Raw genomic sequence first — 23,729 nt, forward strand, 5'->3', positions numbered from 1 at the left:
GTAGAATAAGCTTTCAGAGGACAGAAGCTGAGTTGGTTTCATTTGCTCTATATAGCATTTTGTGAGTTTAATGAAGGTAGCTTCTATAAATTCTTATGGGTCTTAATGTATAAGATATTCCCAAATTGCCAAGACATGCAGACTTCATGTTTAGCAACACCAAAGCCTTAAGCTCCACTGTGAAGGAAAAGTTCTCCATTACGAAATTCGAAAGCTGCCTTCATATCCTGCCAGGGGACTAGCATCTACCTCTCCATTTGCGCCATCAGGTAATTACACTAAAGCTGGGACTCCACACTTCTCCCCACTGACTTCATTTCTTTACACATTCTTGCTTCTTAACCTTGTGGCGGGTAAATTAGGCAATGAACTCACGTTCTCAGAGCCATGACGAACAGGGAGAGGAGCCGGGGGAAGCTCAGGAAGGAACACCTGCCTCTGAACCAGGGCCCACTGCTCCCGAGTTCAGGAGGTCTCACCCCCATTTCACAGATGAAACTGGGGCTCCCCAAGTTTAGCTAATTTGTTCAAGGTCACCCAGCTAGCATGTGGTGGAGGCCTTTCAGTCAAAGCAGAACTTCTACCCTTGGAGTGGCTGATTCACCAAGCAAGACTCAGCTTTGAGGATTCTGGAATAGGGAAGGTTATACTTAACACTGCAGCATATCCTGTTTTCACATTTAATATTAATGGTTCTAACACTGGGCAGTGCCATCCTTGTAGAGCGCATTTAGAAATCTTTGGCCCTCCAATGCAGGGGTGAGTTTTGTTTCTGGCTGTTGGTACTCAGAGGTCAGGGATGCTAAGACACGCTGCAATGCTGAAGACACTCTACAGAACAAAGCATTATCTGACCCAAAATGCAAATAGTTTTCTGTTGAATAACACTGCAGGCTCCTTGTAAGTTCACAGGTACAAGTGATGAAATTAACTCCCTTTGGCATGAAGTCAGAGTAACAGATGCAGTGATGTGGTATAAACGGTGGAACAGGCTTTTCCAGTACGTGACCTGAGATGACTTTTTTTTAAGGAATGAGGCAATTTATTAACCCAGCATCATTTGCTCTAATGCTGCTTGTTGCCAGCTGCCACCTGTCTGGCGATTCTGTCCAGGTCTTTTTCCTGAGATGTCAGTTTGCAGCCCCCGTCTTGGTTCTTTTCCACCGTTTCCCCTGTAGGGCTTGGAGGACCCGATGGGCCACACTCTTGGAACCTCTGCTGAAGTGGCTGGGCATGAGGCCACTCCTCTGACGCCCCCCCCAGAGATCGTGGTCCTGGGGCCAAGCCCAGCGCCCCTGGAGTACAGGTTCTGTGCGGTGGAAGCAGCTCGTGTGCAGGATCAGTTCTCACTGTAGGGAGCGAGCGAGCTCTTTATGTTTGGCCAGCTTGACAGTGTCCACCCATTGAGGGACTGTCAGCTTCCCGGACTTTCTGAGGAAGGTGGCCAGCCCTCTGACAGACTCCAGCTGGTTCACGTCTTTTCCAGTAACTCCAGGCATTATGCAGCCTCCGCGCTGCCAGCCAGGGCCAAGAAGGTGACTTCTAAAATGGTTTGCTATTCAGTTGACCCAGAAACTCCCACAAAACCATGCAAATCAAGAGGTTCAAAATCTGCACATGTTCACTTTAAGAACACTTGTGAAACGGCCCAGGCCATTTAGGGTATGCACATCTGAAAAGTCACCAAGTATCTGAAGGATACCCCTTTACAGAATGTGTGCCATGCAGTTCTGTCGTCACAATGGTAGAGTTTGTAGGTGCGCTCAGGCCAATCGGGGCTGGACGCAGGGTCGGTAGTCCAGAGGGCTGAGTTTTTACTGTACACCTTCAAAGATGCAGAGAGCAGTGCTGAACTGAAGGGCTTAGATGCAGATGCTCTGGCCACCGAGCACATTCAGGTGAACAAAGCCCCTGAGAGGTGGCGCAGGATTTACAGAGCTCGTGGTAGGTTCACCCGATCCAGGAGCTCTCCCTGCCACGCTGAAAAAAAGACAGAAATTCTCACGGAAAAAGGAGATAGTTCCTAAACCGGAAGAGGGGGTGGCACAGAAGAAAAACATACCCCAGAAGAAAATGAAGAAACAAAAACGTAGTGGTCTGGGAATAAATGCTGCCAAAAAATAAATGCAAGTAGAAAGTAAATAAATACAAGGTAGAGCGGTTAGAGTTCAGGCTTTGTACAGGGAACAGGCCGTGCTGGCTGGACTGTTTTTTTTTTTTATCTGGTCAGTGTTGCCAACATACTAAAGTCCTATGAAACCTCTTTTAAGGTCAGAGACCAGACTCTACCACTTACTAATTAGGTAATCTGGAGCAAGTTACTTCTTTGAACTGCAGTTTTGTTTGTAAAAAAGGCAAGAATAATTAACTCGAGACTGTGAGGATTAAACAAGATGCCTGAGGGTTATCTGGCGGTATCTAGACAAAGTACCCTCTTAAGTGATAGCAGTAGTGTTTAATCTCACCATTATCATGAAATGCCACACTTAGTGTATGCTCCTCAGCCAAAGGCTTTCTAAAAATATTTCCAGTGAGGAAGTGTATATTCCATAAGACACTTCTTTTGCTAAAGGCTTAGATGACATATATTCACTCAGTTGCTACTTCTAAATCACTTGGAATCCCCCCCCCCAAAAAGAAGACAAGTTTGAATGATAGTAAAACTTCATTTTGAGAAAATCTTGAACACACTACATTTAAAAATTGCATGCTCATATACTAAGGTTCATTATTACTTTCAACACACTACGAAGGTAGTTAGGAAAAAAACAATTTTTTATGGCTTTACTATGGAGGGAATGGTAACCCACTCCAGTATTCTTGCCAAGAGAGTCTCATGGACAGAAGAGCCTGGTGAGCTAGTCCATGGGGTTCCAAGGGTCGGACACAACTTTGCGACTGAACCACCACAACCACGGAGGAAACGGAGCCTGCGAAACAGCGAAGTGAAGAGCCGAGCAGAAGGCAGAGCGGGTGATCCAGAAGCTCCAGAGGCACACAGGACGTGCAGCCACTCGGTTCTAACTGAAATCAGACTCAAAAGTCTATTTAGCTACATGTCACTCATTCATAGTTTGTACAAGGGTAACTGTCAAGCCTCCTTGGGAAGCAAAGGACAAGTGTTTTGAATGTTCAAGAAGCCATCATATTAGCCCTTCTGAATTCTCTATACACAATCCTTGCCAATTCTATTTTTGTGTGAATCTGTGTGAATTCAGTGTTCAGTGGTTGTATATTCGGGGTGGAAACAGGTAACTACTGCATGGTCAGTGAATAATTATAGGGTCCAGATACAGTTCACTGGTAGTCTGGCCTATAATGCGACAGCCCTCTATTTTTAAAAAAATGACTGACAGAATGCTTACTAAGGAGATGGAATTAGAATAAGCCATACTTGAGATCACTTGTTATATCCCAAACTTAAAAAAAAGGGATCTCTGTGGACCAATGGCTGGGACTCAGGAAATGCTTCACTATACAAAATAATTCTTTAAAGGATAGTTTTTTAAACAGGATTTTACTCTGCGGCAAGTGTATAATAAAGAAAAAGTTTATGTTTAGGAATACCCATTAGGGATTCTTTTTCCCAGAGTTATCTCCACATGAAGGGTACATATAAATAATCAACAGAAAATAACTTGCACAATAGAGACATCATGTTTGCTTTCTAAAAATTTCATTGAATCTTGACACAATGGCCTAGCTTTGGGTAACACAAAGGATGCCAAACTTCAAAGCAAAATGGAAGACATCTTCTCAAGAGGCAGATGCTCAGTTCTGAACTTCCCGATGCAGTTAGCGTTCCAAGTGAACTCAACAGGATGAGGTAGAACCTCTGCTGCGGAGCGCGGGACACAGCTGCGCTCCACGCCTTCGCCGCCCGCTCCGAGGGCTCTCGCTCTGGCAGGAGCTGTTCAGCCGGCGCCGTGAGCTGCGCCTCTCTGCCCGAGGGCCTCCTGCACACAGCACAGCCGTCCTGCTCTCTGGGTCCCACGGAGTCCTGAAACATGTACCACGTAGTGGAAAGCCAGGTTTCAAGAAGGCAAAGTCCTGAGTGCTCTGAGGGAAGCAAGAGGGCATTCAAACGAAAGATTAATAAAAACAAAATCTACAAAGCTCATGGAGGGGCTTGAAGATGAAAACTACAATTTTTCGACCATGGAAGGGGTTGACCAACACCCAGGGACTGGGCTGCCTGCCTGAAGTGGGAGCTGAGACAGAAATTCAATTCTTTTGAGGATTTATATACATGGTAATTGGCAAAACACATGATAGAACAAAACACATCAATTCCTTTCTTTTGAAAACGGCTCTAAAGGGAGAGTGAGGCTTGAGTCCTTCTTCCATGGTCCTGCCTATTCAGCCATCCAGAGTTTGAAGGTCCTGTCATAGGAGCAAGTGGCTATGAGCTGCCCATCGGAAGAAATGTCTAGGCCCATCACTTTGCCTTCGTGGCCGGCCAGAGTCTTCAGAGGGGACCAGCCTGGGTGAGTCCAGATCTTGGCTGTGTTATCATAGGCACCAGTGAGCAAGAAATTCCCATGGATAGCTACAAAAGAGAAGAGGAACTACTTCAGGAATTGAAATATTCAAAACAGTGTAAGAAAATAAAAGAACCCAAATCTGCAGGGTGTGTGCTCAGTCGTGGCTGACTCTTTGTAACCCCATAGACTGTAGACTGTCAGGCTCCTCTGTCCGTGGAATTTTCCAGGCAAGAATATTAGAGTGGGTTACTTCCCTGGCGGTCCAGTGGTTAAGACTCCATGCCTCTATTGCAGGGGGCATGGGTTTGACCCCTGGTTGGGAAACTAAGATCCCACATGCCACATGAAGGGGGAAAAAAAAAAATCTAAAGCAATCAAGAAGACTGGAGTGGGTTGCTATTTCCTCCTCCAGGGGATCTTCCCAACCCAGGGATCAAACCCGCGTCTCTAGCATCTCGTGCACTGACAGGTGGATTCTTTACCACTGTGCCACCTGGGAAGTCCTCAAATCCACTAGAACATACTATTTCCAAAAAGATGGTATTTTGGCATTCACAAAATGCCAACACTCCAATCTACATTTCTACTAGTCCTCTAAAAAAAAGGGAACAACTACAGACAGACTTAGGGAAACAAATAACATTATTAAGGTCTTTTGGCTCTTTCCCTGAGACTATCTATTCAGAATAATATTAAGAATTAAGTGCTTGGACTTTCCATGGAAAGCAAAACATGCACAGAAGTCTTTTTTACTTCCTAGCAACAAGAAGTATGCAGTCATAGCTCTGTCTGAAATAGTGGTTGAGGGAAGGAAATTATCATTTGTTCCTTCAACAGGGTCCAAATTCTCTCATGTTCCCCTTCCAAGTTAAGCTAACACCTGGCCTGCATTTCACGCAAATGCAATCTGTTTGTCTTGTAGTTAGGCTTACAATAGAAGGAAAACTCACGCTCAAACTTGACACCCGTCACTAAGTTCTGATGGGCAGGGATGGTATAGACACAACGTCGCTGTCGAAGGTCCCATACTTTGCAGGTGTTATCACCACTGCCAGTTGCAATGTGGTAGCTGTGGATCAGATATAGTGATGAAGTCAGAAACACAGAGTACCTGCTGACCAATAACCCTGTCCACCCCTCATTCAGTGAGCTTATTTACCCATTGGGGGAGAAATTTATTCCATATATTTCCTTCAGGTGACCTTCTAGGAACATGATACAACGTCCTGTGCGCAGGTCCCAAACTCGACCAAATGCATCCAGTCCCCTGATAAAACAATTCATGAATGAGTATTTTGAACCCAGTTCTCTGTGGAAGCAGGCAGATGTCAGAGGTGAGACGACTGAGCTGCCCCGGCTATGTGGAAGAAGCCTTACCCAGTGCCAGCCAAAGAGCCATCTTGATGGAAGGCAATGTCATACACACCCATGCTGTGGCCCTCCTGATGCAGGATCTCCTCTTGAGCTTCCAAATCCCACAAGCGCCATGATCGGTCATAGCTTAAAAAGTCAAGCTAACAATTAACCAGCAGATACTCAAAGTGTACAAAGTGCTATAAATTACAAGTGTACAAAGTGCTTCAATGTACCAAGTGCTGTCAACAGTTGTAGCTCAAGTTATATTTCTGAAACTACTCATACAACCATATTAACAAACTCTTTTCTGGCATAAATAATGTCTCCACAACTAAGCATATCTGTCTTGGGTGCTAAATGGGAAACTATGGACTGCCTATGCCTAAAGGTAGCCACTGCCTACCTCAGTGGCTATTTTAAAAAACAGAATTCACTTAGAATGGTCCAGAACAAAGACTCTGTTGCCTACTTTCTTCCCCAATTTCAGTTATGTCCTTCCATTCACTGAGCATTTACTGGGTCCTAAAGTGAATGCTGGGGATATAATCAATCACAAATAGATCAACAGAATATAACAGAATAGAGAGTATACAAATAGGCCCACATATACATGGTCAAATGATTTTCAATGAGGCCACCAAAGCAATTTCAAAAGTGAAAATCTCAATGATGAGAAAACTGTAATACATATGGAAATACATATAAAACAAAAAATCCTCAATTAAAAAATGGGTGAAGCACCTAAACACTGAACAAAAGAAAATACACAAAGGGTCAATAAGCATATGACTCAATACCAACAGTCATCAGAGTAATAAAAAAACTGAAACCATGAGATTTCACTACATACTTGCAAGACTGGGCAAAATGATGAGATGGGCAATGCCAAATGTTGCAAGGATGTTAACAAAAAAAACCATAACACTAGAATGCTGGGAATGCAGAATGATACCAACACTAAGGAAAACCACTTGCAAGTTTTAAAAGTTAAATATACATCTACCCTATAACCTTGCAATTGCATTCCAAGATATTATTTATTCAAGAGAAAGGAAAGACAAATATGTCCACAAAAGTACTAGATGAGAGTATGTATAGCAGCTTTATTCTTATCAGCCAAGAGCTGGAAACAGCCCAAGTGTCCACCAGTGGGAGAACGGATAATCTGGCAGTTTTGCAACTGAATAGTTCTCAGCAATAAAAAGGAACTACTGATACATGCAATGACAAGAATGAATCTTAAAAATGCTGTGCTGAGTAAAAGAACCCAGTCACAAATGAGTTTATCAGGTATGAATAGACAGTGGCAGAAATCAGGGCAGGGGTTGCTTTGGAAAGGGGGTTGGCTGGGAAAGGCATGGGGGAGCTTTCTGGGGTGATGCAAGTGTTCTATCGACAAGTACCTGGCTGTGAGCATAAACGATGCCATCCTGGGCCCATACAGTTCTTCCTGTCCTCCTGCTGACCCCACCCAGAACTGTACTGTGTGGTAAATCACTTTTCTATTGTCAAGGGTTTTTATTAATAGTTAATAGATACTGTTTAACAACCATTAGGTCCAGGAGACCTCCATGCTCTGTTAGTTGTCAAACAATGAAGACCTTTGCTGATGTATTCCCAGCACCTACTGGTTACCCATTCATAAATCTTGACTTAGGAATGTACTTCCTACTTCCAAGCACAGACCCCCATACTCTAGGTTAACTATAAAATTGCTGCAACGGCTTCATGAAGGTGCAGTGTAGCTGTGAATGCTTCAGGACTGCTGACTGCCAGATCCCACCCTGTAAGTGACCCTATAATAAACTGGTCCACTGGGTATACGGATGGAGTTGTCCACCTTGATTACTCATCTCAAGATGCTTCTCAGGGACACCCCTCATGGTATGGTGGATAAGAATCCACCTGCCAATGCAGGGGACATGGGTTCAATCCCTGGTCCGAGATGATTCCACATGACGTGGGCCACCCATGCCCCACAACTACCGAAGCCTGCGTGCCTAGAGGCTGAGCTTAGTCAGCAACGAGAGAAGCGTGTGCACTGCAACAAAGGCAGCTCCCATTCATCACAACCGGAGAAAGCCCATAAGCAACAACAGAGACTCAGTGCAACCAAAGTTAAAAAAAAAAGATGACTTCTCAGTTTGGTGGGCACTTTTTGTTCCCTTGGACCTTCAACAACAGGGATGTGGGTCATGTGAATGTATGCATTTGTCAAGACTGACTAAATTATACACTTAAATCCATTTCACAGCATGTAAATTGTATCTCAAAAACTTCCTTAAAAGATTCTGGCCTCACTGAATTTACAGAATCAATGAAAGAGACTGATCTGTAAGCAGTGAAGTTATAATACAACGTATAACCCACTCTGCCACCCCTCTCCACCAAAAAATGCACTTCTAATATTGGCCAAGAAAGAGAACAAGGAAAAACTCTAGCTTTCTGGAAATTAGTGACTGAAATTTCAGATTAACTGCAATTTAAAGCCAAATACACTTAGCCTTAACTGTACCATATAGTCTTTTTTGATTCTGGTTCATTGCATTCCAAGAAAATATTACTTGAAGATCTCTACTCTAAAAATTTACTTGGCAGTTATCCATAAAGGGTTAACAAGGTGCCCCAGGCCTGTATGGACAGAGTAAGAGCATGGCTTACCAGGTGGTACCTAAGAAGCGTCCTGATGGATGCCACGTTACACGGGCCACACGCACTGTGTGGCCTTCAATATCTGCCACCGGTTCATCACTGAAAAGGAACCAAATATTCTAAGTAAACTATCTTACAGTCATGCAAATATTCACTGAATTTTTTTTCTAACTGTTGAGCACACAGGCACTCATTCTGCATGGGTTGACAGGCCAAACTGTACCTGTCATCTGTTAAAATTTTAGGGCCAACAATAACCTAACCACTCCCCAAGGTTATAAAAGCTTCGGGGCTGTCACACGTGTCCACAGGGAAACTGCCCGCTTTTTGCTGCTCAGTGGCTCAGCTGTGTGCTACTCTGTGACCCTGTGGACTGCAGCGCGCCAGGCCTCCCTGCCCTTCACCATCTCCCGGAGCTGGCTCAGACTCATGTCCACTGAGTCAGTGATGCCATCCAGTCATCTTGTCCTCTGTTGTCCCCTTCTCATCCTGCTTTCAATCTTTCGCAGCATCAGGGTATTTTCCAATAAGTCAGTTCTTCTCATCAGGTGGCCAAAGTATTGGAGCTTCAGCATCAGTCCTTCCACTGAATATTCAGGGTTGATATCCTTTAGGATGGACTGCTTGGATCTCCTTGCAATTCAAGGGACTCTCAAGAGTCTTCTCCAAAATCACAGTTCAAAAGCATCAATTCTTCGGTGCTCAGCCTTCTTTATGGTCCAAATTTCACATCCATAAATGACTACTCTGTTAGCAAAGTAATGCCTCTGCTTTTTAATATGCTATCTAGGTCTGTTATTGCCTTTCTTTCAAGAGGCAAGTGTCTTTTAATTTCAAGGTTGCAGTCGACATCTACAGTGATTTTGGAGCCCAAGAAAATAAAGTGTGTCACTGTTTTCATTGTTTCCCCATCTATTTGCCGTGAAGTGATGGGACCAGATGCCATGATCTTAGTTTTTTGAATGTGAATTTTAAGCCAGCTCTTTCATTCTCTTCTTTCACCTTTCATCAAGAGGCTCTTTAGTTCCTCTTCGCTTTCTCCCATAGGGGTGGTGTCATCTGCATAGCTGAGGTTCTTGATATTTCTTCCTGCAATCTTGATTCTGGCTTGTGCTTCTTCCAGCCCAGCATTTCTCATGATGTACTCTGCATGTAAGTCAAATAATCAGGGTGACAATATACAGCCTTGACGTACTCCTTTGTAAATTTTGACCAGTCTGTTGCTCCATGTTCGGTTCTAACTGTTGCTTCTTGACCTGCATACAGGTTTCATAGGAGGCAGGTCAAGTGGTCTGGTATTCCCATCTCTTTCAGAATTTTCCACAGTTTGTTATGATTCATACAGTCAAAGGTTTCAGTGTAGTCAATGAACCAGAAGCAGATGCCATAGCACTTCAATAAACACTGTCCTTCTATTTCAGTTTACTATGTCAACAAACTCTTAATTCTATACCACTTAAGATTAAGAGAAAAATAAAAGATACTTCAACATAACAAGTAAAATAATTTCTCTGAACCACAGGACTGCTGAGATTCTAGAAAGAAACATACTTTGATAGAGATGCAGGGCGATATCAAATACTTCTGGTCCAAGTGGATTATAGATAATTTCATTTCAAACTCCAGCTTGTTCAAGGATCCACATGAAAGAACAACTCCTAAACAGAAGCTTAATTTCTTTTCAGTAGCCATTAAATTCTACTACCAGCAACAGCGGAAAGAAGATCTGAAACACCAGTGAAAGGAAATAAACATAAACCCTAAAGAGGGCAATTAAAAAGGGAACACTGTTAATGTGCATACACAGAACTAATCAAAGCCCTAGGGGAACAAATATTGCTAGGTATTACCAAAGCCAATTAAAACGTGCTGTGCTCACAGGTAAGATCCGGTCTAGCAGAGTGGAGACACTAATTAGCTCCTCACAAAATCCTAGAACAAAAGCCTCATGTACTTTCCCAAAGAAGGAAAACCAAGCAACTGAATTCAGAAGTCTTTTAGACAACAAGGTACTTCTAACTATTTCTGGGAAAACAATAAATAATCACAAACACACTAAAACAGACAAACCTGTTGTAATTGGAAAATATGGTTTAGGTAAAGGATGACGATGTTGGGAGGAGACATGGCAATACTGCTAGCCATAATCTTCTTTCCCTCCCCTGTGGCTGTTTGTTAAGAACCAATGTGCTGTCTGGAGTATTATTTTCAGTCAATCTACCAAACAGCGCATTACTCCAAAGTCAATCTATTGCATGGCAGGTATAATGGATCGTTCCAGAATAATTGGAGCCAGGAAACAGCGGTCACTATAGTAGAGGCAAAAACCAAGGTACAGAGTACCAGGTCCCTAGGGCCAACCCATCAACTATTAACTGTGGTGACGGCCGTGCGGACAGAGCAGTAAATATTCACCTGTCAAGGCTCCACAGCTTCACAGAACCGTCAGCAGCACAAGAGGCCAGATTGACGTCTTTTTGGTCCAAGGAGACCGTGGATTTGGGGTGGAATACGATCGCTCCCACGTTTGTGTTATGGCCTGAAGGAGTGTAAAAGATGGAAATTAAAGGGCTGCTGCTCCGTTATAACTTGTGTAAATATACACAATGAGGAATGTTATGTATACACAGTTCAGAAAAAGTGAACCTATAAAGTATTAAAGTAGTTCTTCAACTACTAAAAAATTGAACTTTTAAAATTTAAACTAACGTATAAATTACATTAAAAAAAAATGCTAAACACACCAGAAAATGCTTCTTGCTTTAGAGATTGTAAATGCCAGAGTGGGGCTGGACATGAGAGAGAAATATATGCATATAACGTCATTATCATTCAGCCTTGCAGTCGAAGAAAACCAAACCAAGTCAGATCATTTCACGAATTTATCGTGTGTGTACTGGGTTTGAGTGTCTGGTAGAGCTTCAAGAGTTATACTGCTTGATAGAGCTCTAATTGGGAAAAAGACCGAGATTTAGGTAAGAGTATGACCCACCTCGAAGAGTGTGAAGGAGGTTGCAATCAGGAACTGACCAGAGCTTGCAAAGCCCACTCCTATCAAACACAAAGGAAAGCATCTCAGCCAGGGTTGGTCTGGGAAGGAAAAGGTATCTTGGTAACATTACTAAAGGACAACTTCTTACCCCCCAAAACCGTTACAGTGGCAGACAAAAAAGAAAAGGCTTATCATTTGAAGGGTTGTGTAGGAAAGCTACAGCCAGGTCTGATGCAAACAAAGGCCTCCACTGGACTATAAATATTATAGCACAAGCTGCTCTTCTTAACTTTTGGACCAATTTCTAGGGAAAGTAGGACAAATTAAACTATCTAACTATAATATTAATAATGATATTATCTCCTTAAATATGAATAGCATATTACTACTTACAAAGTAATTTTAAAAAATTGCTTTATTCTGAAAAATTCCAACAAATTACTTTTTTATCATCTCAAATGATCCTTATGACAGACTTGTGAGGTCCCTAAGATAGGAATGGTCATTTCCGCTTTACTTGTGTATTCACTTTATTTTCTGTGATTAACTTTTTAAATGGAGTATAGATGACTTATAATGTCGTGTCAGCTTCTGCTGCACAGCGAAGTGAGCCATCGCTACTTTATAATAAAGAGAGCTGAGGCCTGAAGAGGTGGACGGATCTATGTAGGCCCTGGTTTCCTCCTGATGGCAGTCTTGATTTCTGCCTGGTCAAGTAGCTTCTGTGTGTACGGTGTAAGGAAGACTGCCCCTCACTAGACGACAATGTCCCACAAGGACAACTGAGTAAATGAGCAGAACAAAACAACGAAGCTTTCACATCTGGAAGGTTTTCTGCATATGCGATGGCAAAAAGCAAACAGAATAAACACAAAAACGGTAATTCGCTTTACTTTACAGATAAAAAAACTGAAGCTTACAGAGATGAGGTATCTTGCTTAGGTCACATAACTAGAAAAGAAAAGCTATATCAAAGTGTATACAGTTAGTCCATAAACTCCCTCTATTAACATATCTGCTCCAAAATGATGCTAATGCCAAGAATATGAATTGACACATGCTAACTGAAAGCTCTGTTATCAACTACAATGGGTACATATTAGCATCTCTAGTTGGATGTGATCATGAGCAGTAGAGGAACATGGGATAGCAATGGCCTTCTATTTATTTTTCACCTTTTTTTTGAAAGTCGCTCAGTCGTGTCCGACTCTGCGACCCCATAGACTATACAGTCCAAGGAATTCTCAAGGCCACAATACTGGAGTGGGTAGTCTTTCTCTTCTCCAGGGGATCTTCCCAACCCAGGGACTGAACCCAGGTTTCCCGCAATGCAGGCGGATTTTTAACCAGCTGAGCCACCAGGGAAGCCAAGCAATGGATTTCTAAAACAAAAGTTGACTTTCCCCCCAGAACCTCATTTAGGGAAAACAAAACAAAACAAAATGGGACTTACCAACAAGCCGTGGCCAGCATTTTGGAATCGGGGCTAAAGTGACAGTAGGAGATAGGCCGATCATCCCCAATCTGACTGCAGAAATTATTCAAAGACTTAAAAAAAAAAAAAAAAGACAAACAAGGAATCATTACATGCTAACCCAAGATTTTCTTGGCTTTTCCACCATTAAAAAAAAAAACCTTGTCAGTTTTAACCCACCCTAAGATTCCCCACCCCTCCCTTTTGGTCAGGAGACACTTCTACAAATGAATGAATGAATGAATGAACAGAGTCAAGGCTTATCTGGAACTCCCCCATGCTGTCATCTGCAGTGTCGCTAGCTTCTCTGTCAGCTAAAGATAAACCAGAAGGCCATGGCAAGATCTAAAGCACAGTCTAACATATTAAAAGGGATTAAAGCACAGGAACCATAGGCCTCTGCCTGGTACAAAGGACAGTAGGTCCGCTGCCACCTTAACTGATGGATCCTCCCAAGCAGCAACAGTGCAGGCAAAGATGATGATGTACAGCTGCCTTTATTTGCCAGAGGTGGGCCAAGGTAGAACATTTAATAAATACTGCAGAAATCTTTAAGACACTGGGCAATCGCTGACAGCGTCTTACTCGGAGAGATTTGTGCAGCTCTTGCATCTGGGAGGTTCTAGTTGTCTCAGGAATCTCTTTATGGAGACGGGCCTCTTCCAAGCGTTTCATTGCCCTGTATGTAACACAGAAAACATTATCCTGGGCAAACAGGCTGGAAACAAGGGTCTACAGAAGTCTCTGTACCACTCAATTTCAACCAACAACCACAGTCATAATAAAGCAGATCCTCAGTCCCTGAGAGGAGATAAGAAGTATGCTTCTTCCTCCTTCTCAAATTTCTCCTTACCTGGGCAGTGAGTAATTAGCAATCCACAATCTAGCAACCTTCAGGCTGTTTGGTCCTTCATGGTACCAGGTCTGCTGATACTGAAAGTTAAATAAGAGCAGAAGTGTCAAACCTGAAGCATCGCTGCCTCTTTCATAGCTATCAATTCCCTACTGTAACTGCCCAGTATAATATGATGAAATCCGGGATATGCGCTTTCTGCTGTGTTTCTTTCTATGAGTTCTTATTGGATGGTTTCTGGTTCCTTTTTAAAAGGAAAACCAGGAATGCTGTGCTTCTTTCCTGAAATGGGAAACTCGCTTACCTCCATTTGTATCTACAAAGGAACCACAAACAACTGCCAACAACTATTCCTCAACAGCAGTCTCCAACCCCTGCTCTGCCCCTCATCCGAGGCAAAGCAAAACTCTGAGAACAGAAAACAAGAGAACTGCCCCCTTGTTTCCTGCATGCTTACACTATGAAGCCAAGGACGTATTTTACCTCTTCTTTGGACTTCTTTGATTTCTCATCATCTTTTTTGGTCTTTTTTAAGGCATCAGTACCGACCACTGAGAGGATATTTCTTAACCTATAACAAAGATGATCAGAATTTAAATAGGGTTGAGATAAGGTAAAGTAAGACCTTCACTTTACTTCACTCAGTGCCACAGTGTGTTGGATACTCTTGACGCATTAAGTATAAAAAATGACTAAGAAACAGCCCTTGACTTCACAGGGTGCTACGGGGAATCATGAGTAAACAACCTAGACTTGGAGGGAATCAGCGAAGGCCTTATGGAGAAGATGCTCTCTAAACTGAGACCTCAATCAACCAAGTCACTAGGTCAAGAATGTTCGGAAAGGACAGCTAAGGCACAGGGTTCAACAAATGTGAAGGTCTAGAGGCAAGAAAAGCATGTTGAGCCTGGAATCAAAATAGTTCAGTATGGCTGGAGCATGGGGTACTGGGAAAGGCTGAGAGAGAAATGGCTGCCAATCGAAGGAGGGACCAGGTCACAATGCACTCCTAATGCCATGGTGAGGAGGGTTCACACTGGAAAAAGACTCCTGGAAAAGTATGGAGAATAGATTAAGGAGGGAAGAACAAAGGAGGGAATTCAGTATACTGTGGTATCCTCCCACTTGAGTCTTAATGGACTGAGTAAGACAGTGGCGGGGAAGACTCAAGACATTCACCTAAGGGAATGTCTTCATTCACAAACAGTAAAAGTATATCCTTTGCAAGGCTATTAACAAAGTAACATACCATGATAGAGCATAATGTTGGGGCTTACTTTACCAGGGATCAGAGGTTAGGAAGGGCTTCTTTAAGGAAGTGGTATTTATGCTGAAACCAAAAGAATTAAAAAGCTCTAAAAGGAAAGAGCTCCAGCATTCTTGCCTAGAAAATCTGTGGACAGAGGAGCCCGAAAGGCTACAGTACACAGGGTCCTAAGAGTCAGACACAACTTAGTAACTAAATCATAACACAAAAGGCAAGAGAGGAGAACAAAAAAAAGGAAAATTAAGTCTAAAGACAGAAAAAAAAAAAAAAGCTTGGGTAGCCTAAGAGGACCATTATGGCTACTGAGTCTAGTAAACTGGGAAGAGTGGTACAAGGTAAGGATGAAGAGCATGTCAGGAGTTTTTTACTCTAAGTTTAGTAAGAGACACTGTAGGATTTTAAGCAAACAAACAATACAGCACATCTGGGGTTATTACAATAGTCTAAATTTGAAACTAGTGGAGGGAGAGAAAAGCGGACATCCTGGAGGTACATTTCAGAAGTAGAATAAACAAGATTTTGCTGATGGGTAACACAGAAGGTGACACAGGTTTTTAACGGAAAACTGTGTAAACGGTTGCATTATTTGCAAGGAGAAAAGGAAAAGGATGGAAAATAGATGAGTTCAATGTCAGTTCACTTCAGTTCAGTCGCTCAGTCTTGACCCCATGGACTGCAGTATGCCAGGCTTCCCTATCCATCACCAACTCCCAGAGTTTACTCAAACTCATGTCCATTGAGTCAGTGATGCCATCCAATCATCTCATCCTCTGTGGTCCCCTTCTCCTCCTGCCCTCAATCTTTCCCAGCATCAGAGTCTTTTCCAATGGGTCAGTTCTTCACATCAGGTGGCCAAAGGATTGGGAGTTTCAGCTTCAGCATCAGTCCTTCCAACGAATATTCAGGAATGATTTCCTTTAGGATGGACTGGTTGGATCTCCTTGTAGTCCAAGGGACTCTCAAGAGTCTTCTCCAACACCACAGTTCAAAAGCATCAATTCTTTGGTGCTCAGCTTTCTTTAGAGACTAACTCTCACATCCATACATGACTACTGGAAAAACCACAGCCTTGACTAGATGGACCTTTGTTGGCAAAGTAATGTCTCTGCTTTTTAATATGCTGTCTAGATTGGTTGTTAACTTTTTTTCCAAGGAGTAAGCATCTTTTAATTTCATTTAACATAGGTCCATGAATAAGGTAAATTGGAAGTGGTCAAGCAGGAGATGGCAAGAATAAACATCAACATCTTAGGAATCAGTGAACTAAAATGGAAGGGAATGGGCAAATTTAATTCAAATGACCATTAAATCTACTACTGAGGGCAAGAATCCCTTAGAAGAAATGGAGTAGCCATCATAGCCAATGAGAGAGTCTGAAATGTAGTACTTGGGTGCAATCTGAAAAATGACAGAATGATCTTGGTTCGTTTCCAAGGCAAATCATTCAATATCACAGTAACCCAGTTCAAGCCCCAACCACTGAAGCGAAGAAGTTGAAGCTAACCAGTTCTACAAAGACCTATAAGACCTTCTAGAACCAACACCAAAAAAAGATGTCCTGTTAATCACAAGGGATTGGAATGCAAAAGCAGCAAGTCAAGAGATACTTGGAGTAACAGGCAAGTTTGGCCTTGGGAGTACAAAATGAAGCAGGACAAAGGCTAACAGAATTCTGCCAAGAGAATACACTGGTCATAGTAAACACCTTTTCCCAACAACACAAGGGACAACTTTACGTGTGGACATCACCAAATACCAGATTGATTTTATTCTTTGCAGTCGAAAATGGAGCTCTATCCACTCAGCAAAAACAAGACCTGGAGCTGACTGTGGCTCAGATCATCAGCTCCTTATAGCAAAATTCAGGCTTAAACTAAAGAAAGCAGGGAAAACCACTAGGCCATCCAGATACAACCTAAATTAAACCTCCATAATCATACAGCGGAGATAACAAATAGATATAAGGAATTAGATCTGGTAAAGAGTTGAAGAACTATGGACAGAGGTTCATAATACTGTACATGGGCACTGACAAAAACCAGCCCAAAGGAAAAGAAGTGCAAGAAGGCAAAGTGGTTGTCTGACAAAGCCTTACAAATAGCCGAGGAAAGAAGAGAAGTGCAAAGCAAGGGAAAAAGGGAAAGGTATACCCAACCGAATGCAGAATTCCAGAGAATAGCAAGGAGAGAGAAGGCTGTCTTCAATGAACAATGTGAAGAAACAGGCAAACAGAAGGGGAAAGACTAGAGATCTCTTCAAGAAAACTGGAGATATCAAAGGAACACTTCATGCAAAGATGGGCACAATAATGGACAGAAACAGTAAAAACCTAATAGAAGCAGAAGAGATCACGAAGAGATGGTAAGAATACACAGAAGAACTGTACAAAAAAGATCTTAATGATCTGGATAGCTATGATGGTGTGGTCACTCACCAAGAGCCAAACATCATGGAGTGTGAAATCATGAGGGCCTTCGGAAGCACTGCTACCAATAAAGCTAGCGGAGGTGATGGAATTCCAGCTGAGCTATTTGAAATCCTAAAAGATGATGCTATTAAAGTGCTGCATTCAGTATGTCAGCAAATTTGGGAAAACCCAGTAGTGGCCACAGGACTGAAAAAGGTCAATCTTCATCCTAATTCCTAAGAAGGGCAATACTAAAGAACGTTCAAACTACCAGACAATTGCGCTCACTTCTCAAGCTAGTAAGGTTATGCTCAAAATCCTGTAAGCTAGGCTTTAGCAGTACCTGAATGGAAACTTCCAGATGTACAAGCTGGATTTAGAAAAGGCAGAGGAAACAGAGACCAAATTGCCAACATTTGCTGATCACAGAGAAAGCAAAGGAATTCCAGAAAATTCTGTTTCACTGACTATGCAAAAGCCTTTGACTGTGTGAATCACAACTGTGGAAAAACTCTTAAAAAGAGATGTGAATACCAGACCATCTTACCTGTCACCTGAGAAACCTATATGCGGGTCAAGAAAACAAGTTAGAACCTTATATGGAATAAATGACTGGTTCAAAATTAAGAAAGAAGTATGACAAGGCTGTATACTGTTATTCTGCTTATTTAACTTATATGTAGAGTACATCATGGAATTGCCAGGCTGGATGACTCACAAGCTGGAATCAAGATTGCTAGGAGAAATATCAACAACCTCAGATATGCAGATGATACCACTCCAATGGCAGAAAGCGAGGAGGAACTAAAGAGCTTACTGATGAGGGTGAAAGAGAGAGTGAAAAAGTCAGCTTGAAACTCAGTATTAAAAAATCTAATTAGATGGCCTCTAGTCTTAACACTTCATGGCAAAGAGAAGAGGAAAAGGTGGAAGCAGGGACAAATTTCCTCTTCTTGGGATGGGGAAAATCACTGCGGATGGTGCCTGCAGCCACAAAATTAAAGATGATTGCTTCTTGGAAGGAAAGCAATGATAAACCCAGACAGTATATTAAAAAGCAGAGATACCATTTAGCTGAAAAAGGTCCATACAGTCACAGCTATGGTGTTTCCAGTAGTCACATATGCATGTGAGAACTGGACCATAAAGAAGGCAGAGCACTGAAGAACTGATGCTTTCGAACTGTGCTGCTGGAGAAGGCTCTTGAGAGTCCCTTGGACAGCAAGATCAAACCAGTCAATCCCAAAGGAAATCAACCCTGAATATTCACTGGAAGGACTGATGCTGAAGCTGAAGCTCCATACACTGGACACCTGATGAAAATAGCCAACTAACTGGAAGAGACCCTTATCCTGGGAAAGACTGAAGACAGCAGGAGAAGAGGGCAACAGAGGATGAGATGGTTGGATGACATCATCAATTCAATGGACATGAACTTGGGCAAACTCCAGGAGATGGTGAGGTACTGGGAGGCCTGGTGTGCTACAGTCCCTGGGGTTGCAAAGAGCCAGACATGACTTGGTGATTGACCACCACCACCACAACAACAACAACAACCAACTTAGAGATGTCAAATTTGAGACTATAGAATAGCTAGGCTACAGAGACCTGGGAGTCATCAGACTCCATGCCATGGGAGTCCATATAAACCATGCCATGGGAATGGACCTGATCCCTCATGGCTGGTGTAAAGTAAAGTAAAGTTGCTCAGTCGTGTCTGACTCTTTGTGACCCCATGGACTGTAGCCTACCAGGCTCCTCTGTCCATGGGATTTTCCAGGCAAGAGTACTGGAGTGGGCTGCCATTTCCTTCTCCAGGGGATCTTCCTGACCCAGGGATCGAACCCGGGTCTCCAGCATTGCAGACACACACTTTACTGTCTGAGCCACCAGGTGTAGGACAAGGACAAACAACAGTGGTTTATAAAGGTTATGCAGGGGGAAAACGAGGCTTAGAAGAATTAGCTAAAGAAACAGGAAGAAAACCAGGAGGATTGGGTTTTATGGGAGCCAAGGAAAGGGAGTGTTTGAAGGATGGAATAGGTGGCAGTGTACTAGGGATATTCTTAGTAAAGATGGGCTGATAACCTTAATGAACAGCCATTTCAGTGTGGTAGTGGTCAATCAATTTGCACTGGGTTGAAGAGTGGTAAGGGCCTTAAGAGGGTAAATGTAATAAGTGAGGAACAGTTGAGCCCCAAGTCCTGAAGAGGCAGGCAGGTCACATCCTTGTAACTGCACACGACTAGCCTATCACTGAGAGATTTTGGAACTTCAGAATCACAAGAGTAGCATTATCTGAGGACAGTACCTCTTTTCAGTAACATCCAAAAAACACTTACCATCATGTTTTATGTTAATGACAAAAAACACGTCTGCTGTTTAAATTTTCAGAGTTCAGTGACAAATTTTACCAACTCAAAACTGCACACTGAGGAGAGGAAGGGGAGGGAACATGTTAACATCTTCACTTTACAAAGAAAAGTTAATAGAGGAGAATAAATTGGCCTAAGACTTAGATTATGGACTAAACCATATTCATACAACTTAATGTCAACATTATGTGAGACATTCTATTAAAGTTTTAGCTACAAATACCAACTAAATAATGGCAGAAAGTGAAGAGGAACTAAAGAGCCTCTTGATGAAAGTGAGAGAGAGTGAAAAAACCTGACTTAAACTCTTCAAAAAATGAACATCATGGCATTTGGTTGAATTACTTCATGGCAAACAGGGAAAAAGTGCAAAATGTCACATTTCATTTTCGTGGGCTTCAAAATCAATGTGGATGGTGACTGCAGCCATGAAATTAAAAGACACTTGCTCCTTGGAAGAAAAGCTATGACAAACCTAGGCAGTGTATTAAAAAGCAGGGACATCACATTGCCGAAAAAGGTCAGTATAGTCAAGGTTATGGTTTTTCCAGTAGTCATTTACGGATGTGGACGGTAAAGAAGGGAGATTACCGAAGAATTGATGCTTTTGAACTGAGGAGTTGGAGAAGACTCTTTTTTTTTTTGGAGAAGACTCTTGAGAGTCCCTTGGACAGCAAGGAGATCCAACCAGTCAATCCTAAAGGAAATCAACCCTGAAAATTCATTGGAAGGACTGATGCTGAAACTGAAGCTCCAATACTTTGGCCACCTGATGTGAAGAGCCAACTCATTGGAAAAGACCCTGATGCCGGGAAAGATTGAGGGCAGGAGAAGAGGACGACAGGATGAGACAGTCGGATGGCATCACTGTCTCAATGGACATGAGTTTGAGCAAGCTCCAGGAGACAGTGAAGGACAGGGAAGTTCATGGGGTCACAGAATCAGACACGACTTAGTGACTGAACAACAACTAAAATTTGGAACTATAACTCTGTGATTAAAAAAGAGTAAGTTCTTAGGAAGGGTACCTTTCTCGTCTTTCAGCAGGACCTTCTCCAAAAAGTGTGATGGGTTCCCCCAAAGCTCTAAGGCAAGCTTTGACCTCTGAGTCGTCTGTGGAAACGTTGATTTGCCGAGCTCGCTTCCTTCTCTCAAACTCTGCTAACACTTCTGCCTGTCTCTCACTGATGTGCTCTTCAATTTCAAACACTTCTCCTGTAAACAGAGCAGGCAATATCAGCATAATCACCAATCTCCTTCAATTAGGGAGAGAGAAATAAGTTCTTAGAACTGGAGTCTGCTTGCCTCTAGGGACACTTAACTAATCTACTAGAAACCTTATAGTTTCTCAGTTCATTAAAGTATGCCAAACACAGAAAACTAAATGAGGTTTTAAAGCCAGAAACTGGTTCAAGTCATCTTGTTTCATTTGGCAACTTACACTTATATAAACACACAGCTTTCATGAGACAATGAGAATATAGAGCACTTTTAACTTTTAACTAGGCTTTCTATCCATGGAAAAATAGAAACCTTATTTTAACAGTCGTTAAGGTTACTTTCTGAAACAGTCTCAGTATAGGAACACTAACAAACGTGACAATAAACTGGAAATAATTACCATGAAAATGGTAAGCTTTAACTCTAAGGCTTTTTGGATAATCTAGTAGCTAGTTTTAAAATTCACATAAAAAACAAGCATTTGGATGTGAAGTGAGAAGTACAGTAGTGATGCAGTCATGTTTAAAATAACATAAAAGGTTTAAAACTCATGAAAACTGCATGTGTATAGAAAAGGTGTGGAGAGTCGATGAGAAACTTGACAGAAGTCCTATCTGCAGAGAAGTCTTTTTATACCCTTCCATGCTGTCTGAATTTCTTAAGACAAACATGAATGATTTTATTTTATAGTAGACTACTAGTTACTGGCATGAAAATATACCCTCAACAGTGTGTGCATACTTATTCGCGTACTTGTTTCCAACTCTTTGCGACCTGGTAGACTGTAGCCCACCAGACCCCTCTGTCCATGGGATTTTACATGTGTGAAAATACTCGAGTAGGTTGCCATTTCCTCTTCCAGGGGATCTTCCCCACCCAGTGATCAAACCCACCTTGTCTCCTGTGCCTCCTGCATTGCAGGTGAATTCTTTACGCACTGAGCCATCGGGAAAGCCCCTTTAACAGTATTCAGAATGACACACGCAGGTTATAAAACAATTTGTTTATCGTGGTTTCAATTTATGGAAAAAAATGTATTTTTATAGCTTTATTAAGTTCTTGAAATGATATAGCCCCAATTAAAGACTACAGGTTTTTCTACTTCATATATTTCTGTATTGTTTAATTGCTTTCAAAATATAGATGGCTACCACTTTAAAATTTAAAAGTGATCATTTCATTTCGGGTGAAAAGCAGTTGGAAAACTAAAACGAGGAGAATATTAGGAAACACAGTAGCTCCAAGTTAACGCCAGAACTACGCTAGATCTCCAGAAGACAAAGGGACTCACTCTAAATCCAAATACACACTGAATAATTTCCTAGTAAAATTACTAATAATTCATTGAAGAAAAACTGTATAAAAGGTTTTAAGAAAAAGGTTCTCTGGATGATAATACCAAGGCAGGTAGGCAGAGAAAACGGCCTTCGATAGGTGCAAGCTTATTATTTGAAGTTTTTTGACATAAACTAGTGATATTTAAGTTGAGGCAGGTAATCATTACAGAAAATTTGAGCAGCAAAGGTAAAGATGAACTCACAATTTGCATCTTACCAGAGGTTATGTTAATGTTTCCTGCTTCAATTCCTGCTTTGAGTCCTTCTTTTCCCAAAAGCCCAGATTCTCCTTTGGCCAGACGCTCCCTCTCCTTCTCTTCCAAACTTCCATAATAGATGTGTGGTTTCTTCACAACAGGAGCCACTAAGTCATCTGGTGCCTTAGTTTTGGTTGCCTGCTAAAACAAAGACCTACATTAATTAACCTAAAGCTTAATCTTAGCAATCAAATAGGTTTCCCAGCAGAATGCAGCTTATTTAGAGCTTCAAACCTATTTTTTCCCCCACACAAAGGACAAACCAGACACCAGTTAAAAATGTGTCTTCCTTGATCTGGGGGTGGAAGGAGAGAGTGGTTCCAGTCTCTTAATCACTTAAGTTTTGCAGACAGGAAGAGATGGATAAAACTAGTCAATTTCTTGTGCAGATTTTTCTGTCAGACAAGTTTTCTCTCGAACATGTTTGTTTCATACAGTTGCAGCAAGTGCAATCTCTTCTTGGCTTTTAAGAAATTTCCAGAATTACTGCTCATCACAGAGGATTTCAAGGATAACTGAAATAACCAACGCGATGGTACGGGGGACAAGTTAGAAAGTTACTGTTCATACATTTCAAACGTTTCGGACATGAAGCAGTAGATTAATATCTACTATTTATGAGGCCTCGTTGCATCTGAAAGTGTCATAAATCTTGGCCAAGACTCTACTCCCTTTCAGAGCTCCGTTTCTGAACCAGACGGAAGAGATATTTACATTTCGGGGCTGTAATGAGAGGTGAAAATGAGCTAAAACAAATGAAAGCACTCAAGAATTAGGAAAACACCGCAGCCTTCCTCCTCGGCCCTCCACCGCCGTAGCCCGTTCCCTAACGGCCCTGTTTCGCAAAGACCCCCACCCCTCAGGGCTCCCTGCCAGAATGAGACCTGTACCGTGGAGGAGGGTCGTGAGGAAGCCATGCTGGGCTCCCGTGGCCGCGAAACCCCAGCGAAAGCCGAGCTCTACGTTTCAGACTGTCCACCGCGCGCCCAGCAAGGCGGAACTACGTCACCGACCGGAAGTGGTCCGAGGGCCGACGCAGCATCCTGGGCGGCGT

General features: G+C 42.3%; 1 protein-coding gene and 1 pseudogene across 5 annotated transcripts; both read right to left on the reverse strand.

The window, feature by feature from the left end:
- Positions 1 to 1,043: 1,043 nt before the first annotated feature.
- On the reverse strand, positions 1,044 to 1,499 carry LOC110146024 (small ribosomal subunit protein eS19 pseudogene; annotated as a pseudogene).
- Positions 1,500 to 3,659: 2,160 nt separating this feature from the next.
- PRPF4 (pre-mRNA splicing tri-snRNP complex factor PRPF4) lies at positions 3,660 to 23,705 on the reverse strand. Of its 5 annotated transcripts, none has more exons than XM_020906629.2 (14): positions 23,566 to 23,705; positions 22,636 to 22,813; positions 20,889 to 21,075; positions 14,295 to 14,382; positions 13,812 to 13,891; positions 13,544 to 13,637; positions 12,938 to 13,032; positions 11,485 to 11,543; positions 10,908 to 11,031; positions 8,502 to 8,591; positions 5,862 to 5,984; positions 5,644 to 5,751; positions 5,435 to 5,553; positions 3,660 to 4,549 (listed from the first exon to the last, which is right to left on the reverse strand). In XM_020906629.2, the coding sequence occupies exons 1-14, from the start codon at positions 23,590 to 23,592 to the stop codon at positions 4,356 to 4,358; spliced, it is 1,566 nt and encodes a 521-aa protein (XP_020762288.1). In that variant the 5' UTR covers positions 23,593 to 23,705; the 3' UTR covers positions 3,660 to 4,355. The 5 variants fall into 5 exon arrangements, with proteins under 5 accessions (XP_020762288.1, XP_020762287.1, XP_020762286.1 ...); XM_020906628.2 differs by having other exon boundaries at positions 22,636 to 22,816; XM_020906627.2 differs by having other exon boundaries at positions 23,560 to 23,705.
- Positions 23,706 to 23,729: the final 24 nt, after the last annotated feature.

The sequence above is a fragment of the Odocoileus virginianus genome, chromosome 31 (assembly GCF_023699985.2).
Source record: "Odocoileus virginianus isolate 20LAN1187 ecotype Illinois chromosome 31, Ovbor_1.2, whole genome shotgun sequence".
Classification (NCBI taxonomy): domain Eukaryota; kingdom Metazoa; phylum Chordata; class Mammalia; order Artiodactyla; family Cervidae; genus Odocoileus; species Odocoileus virginianus.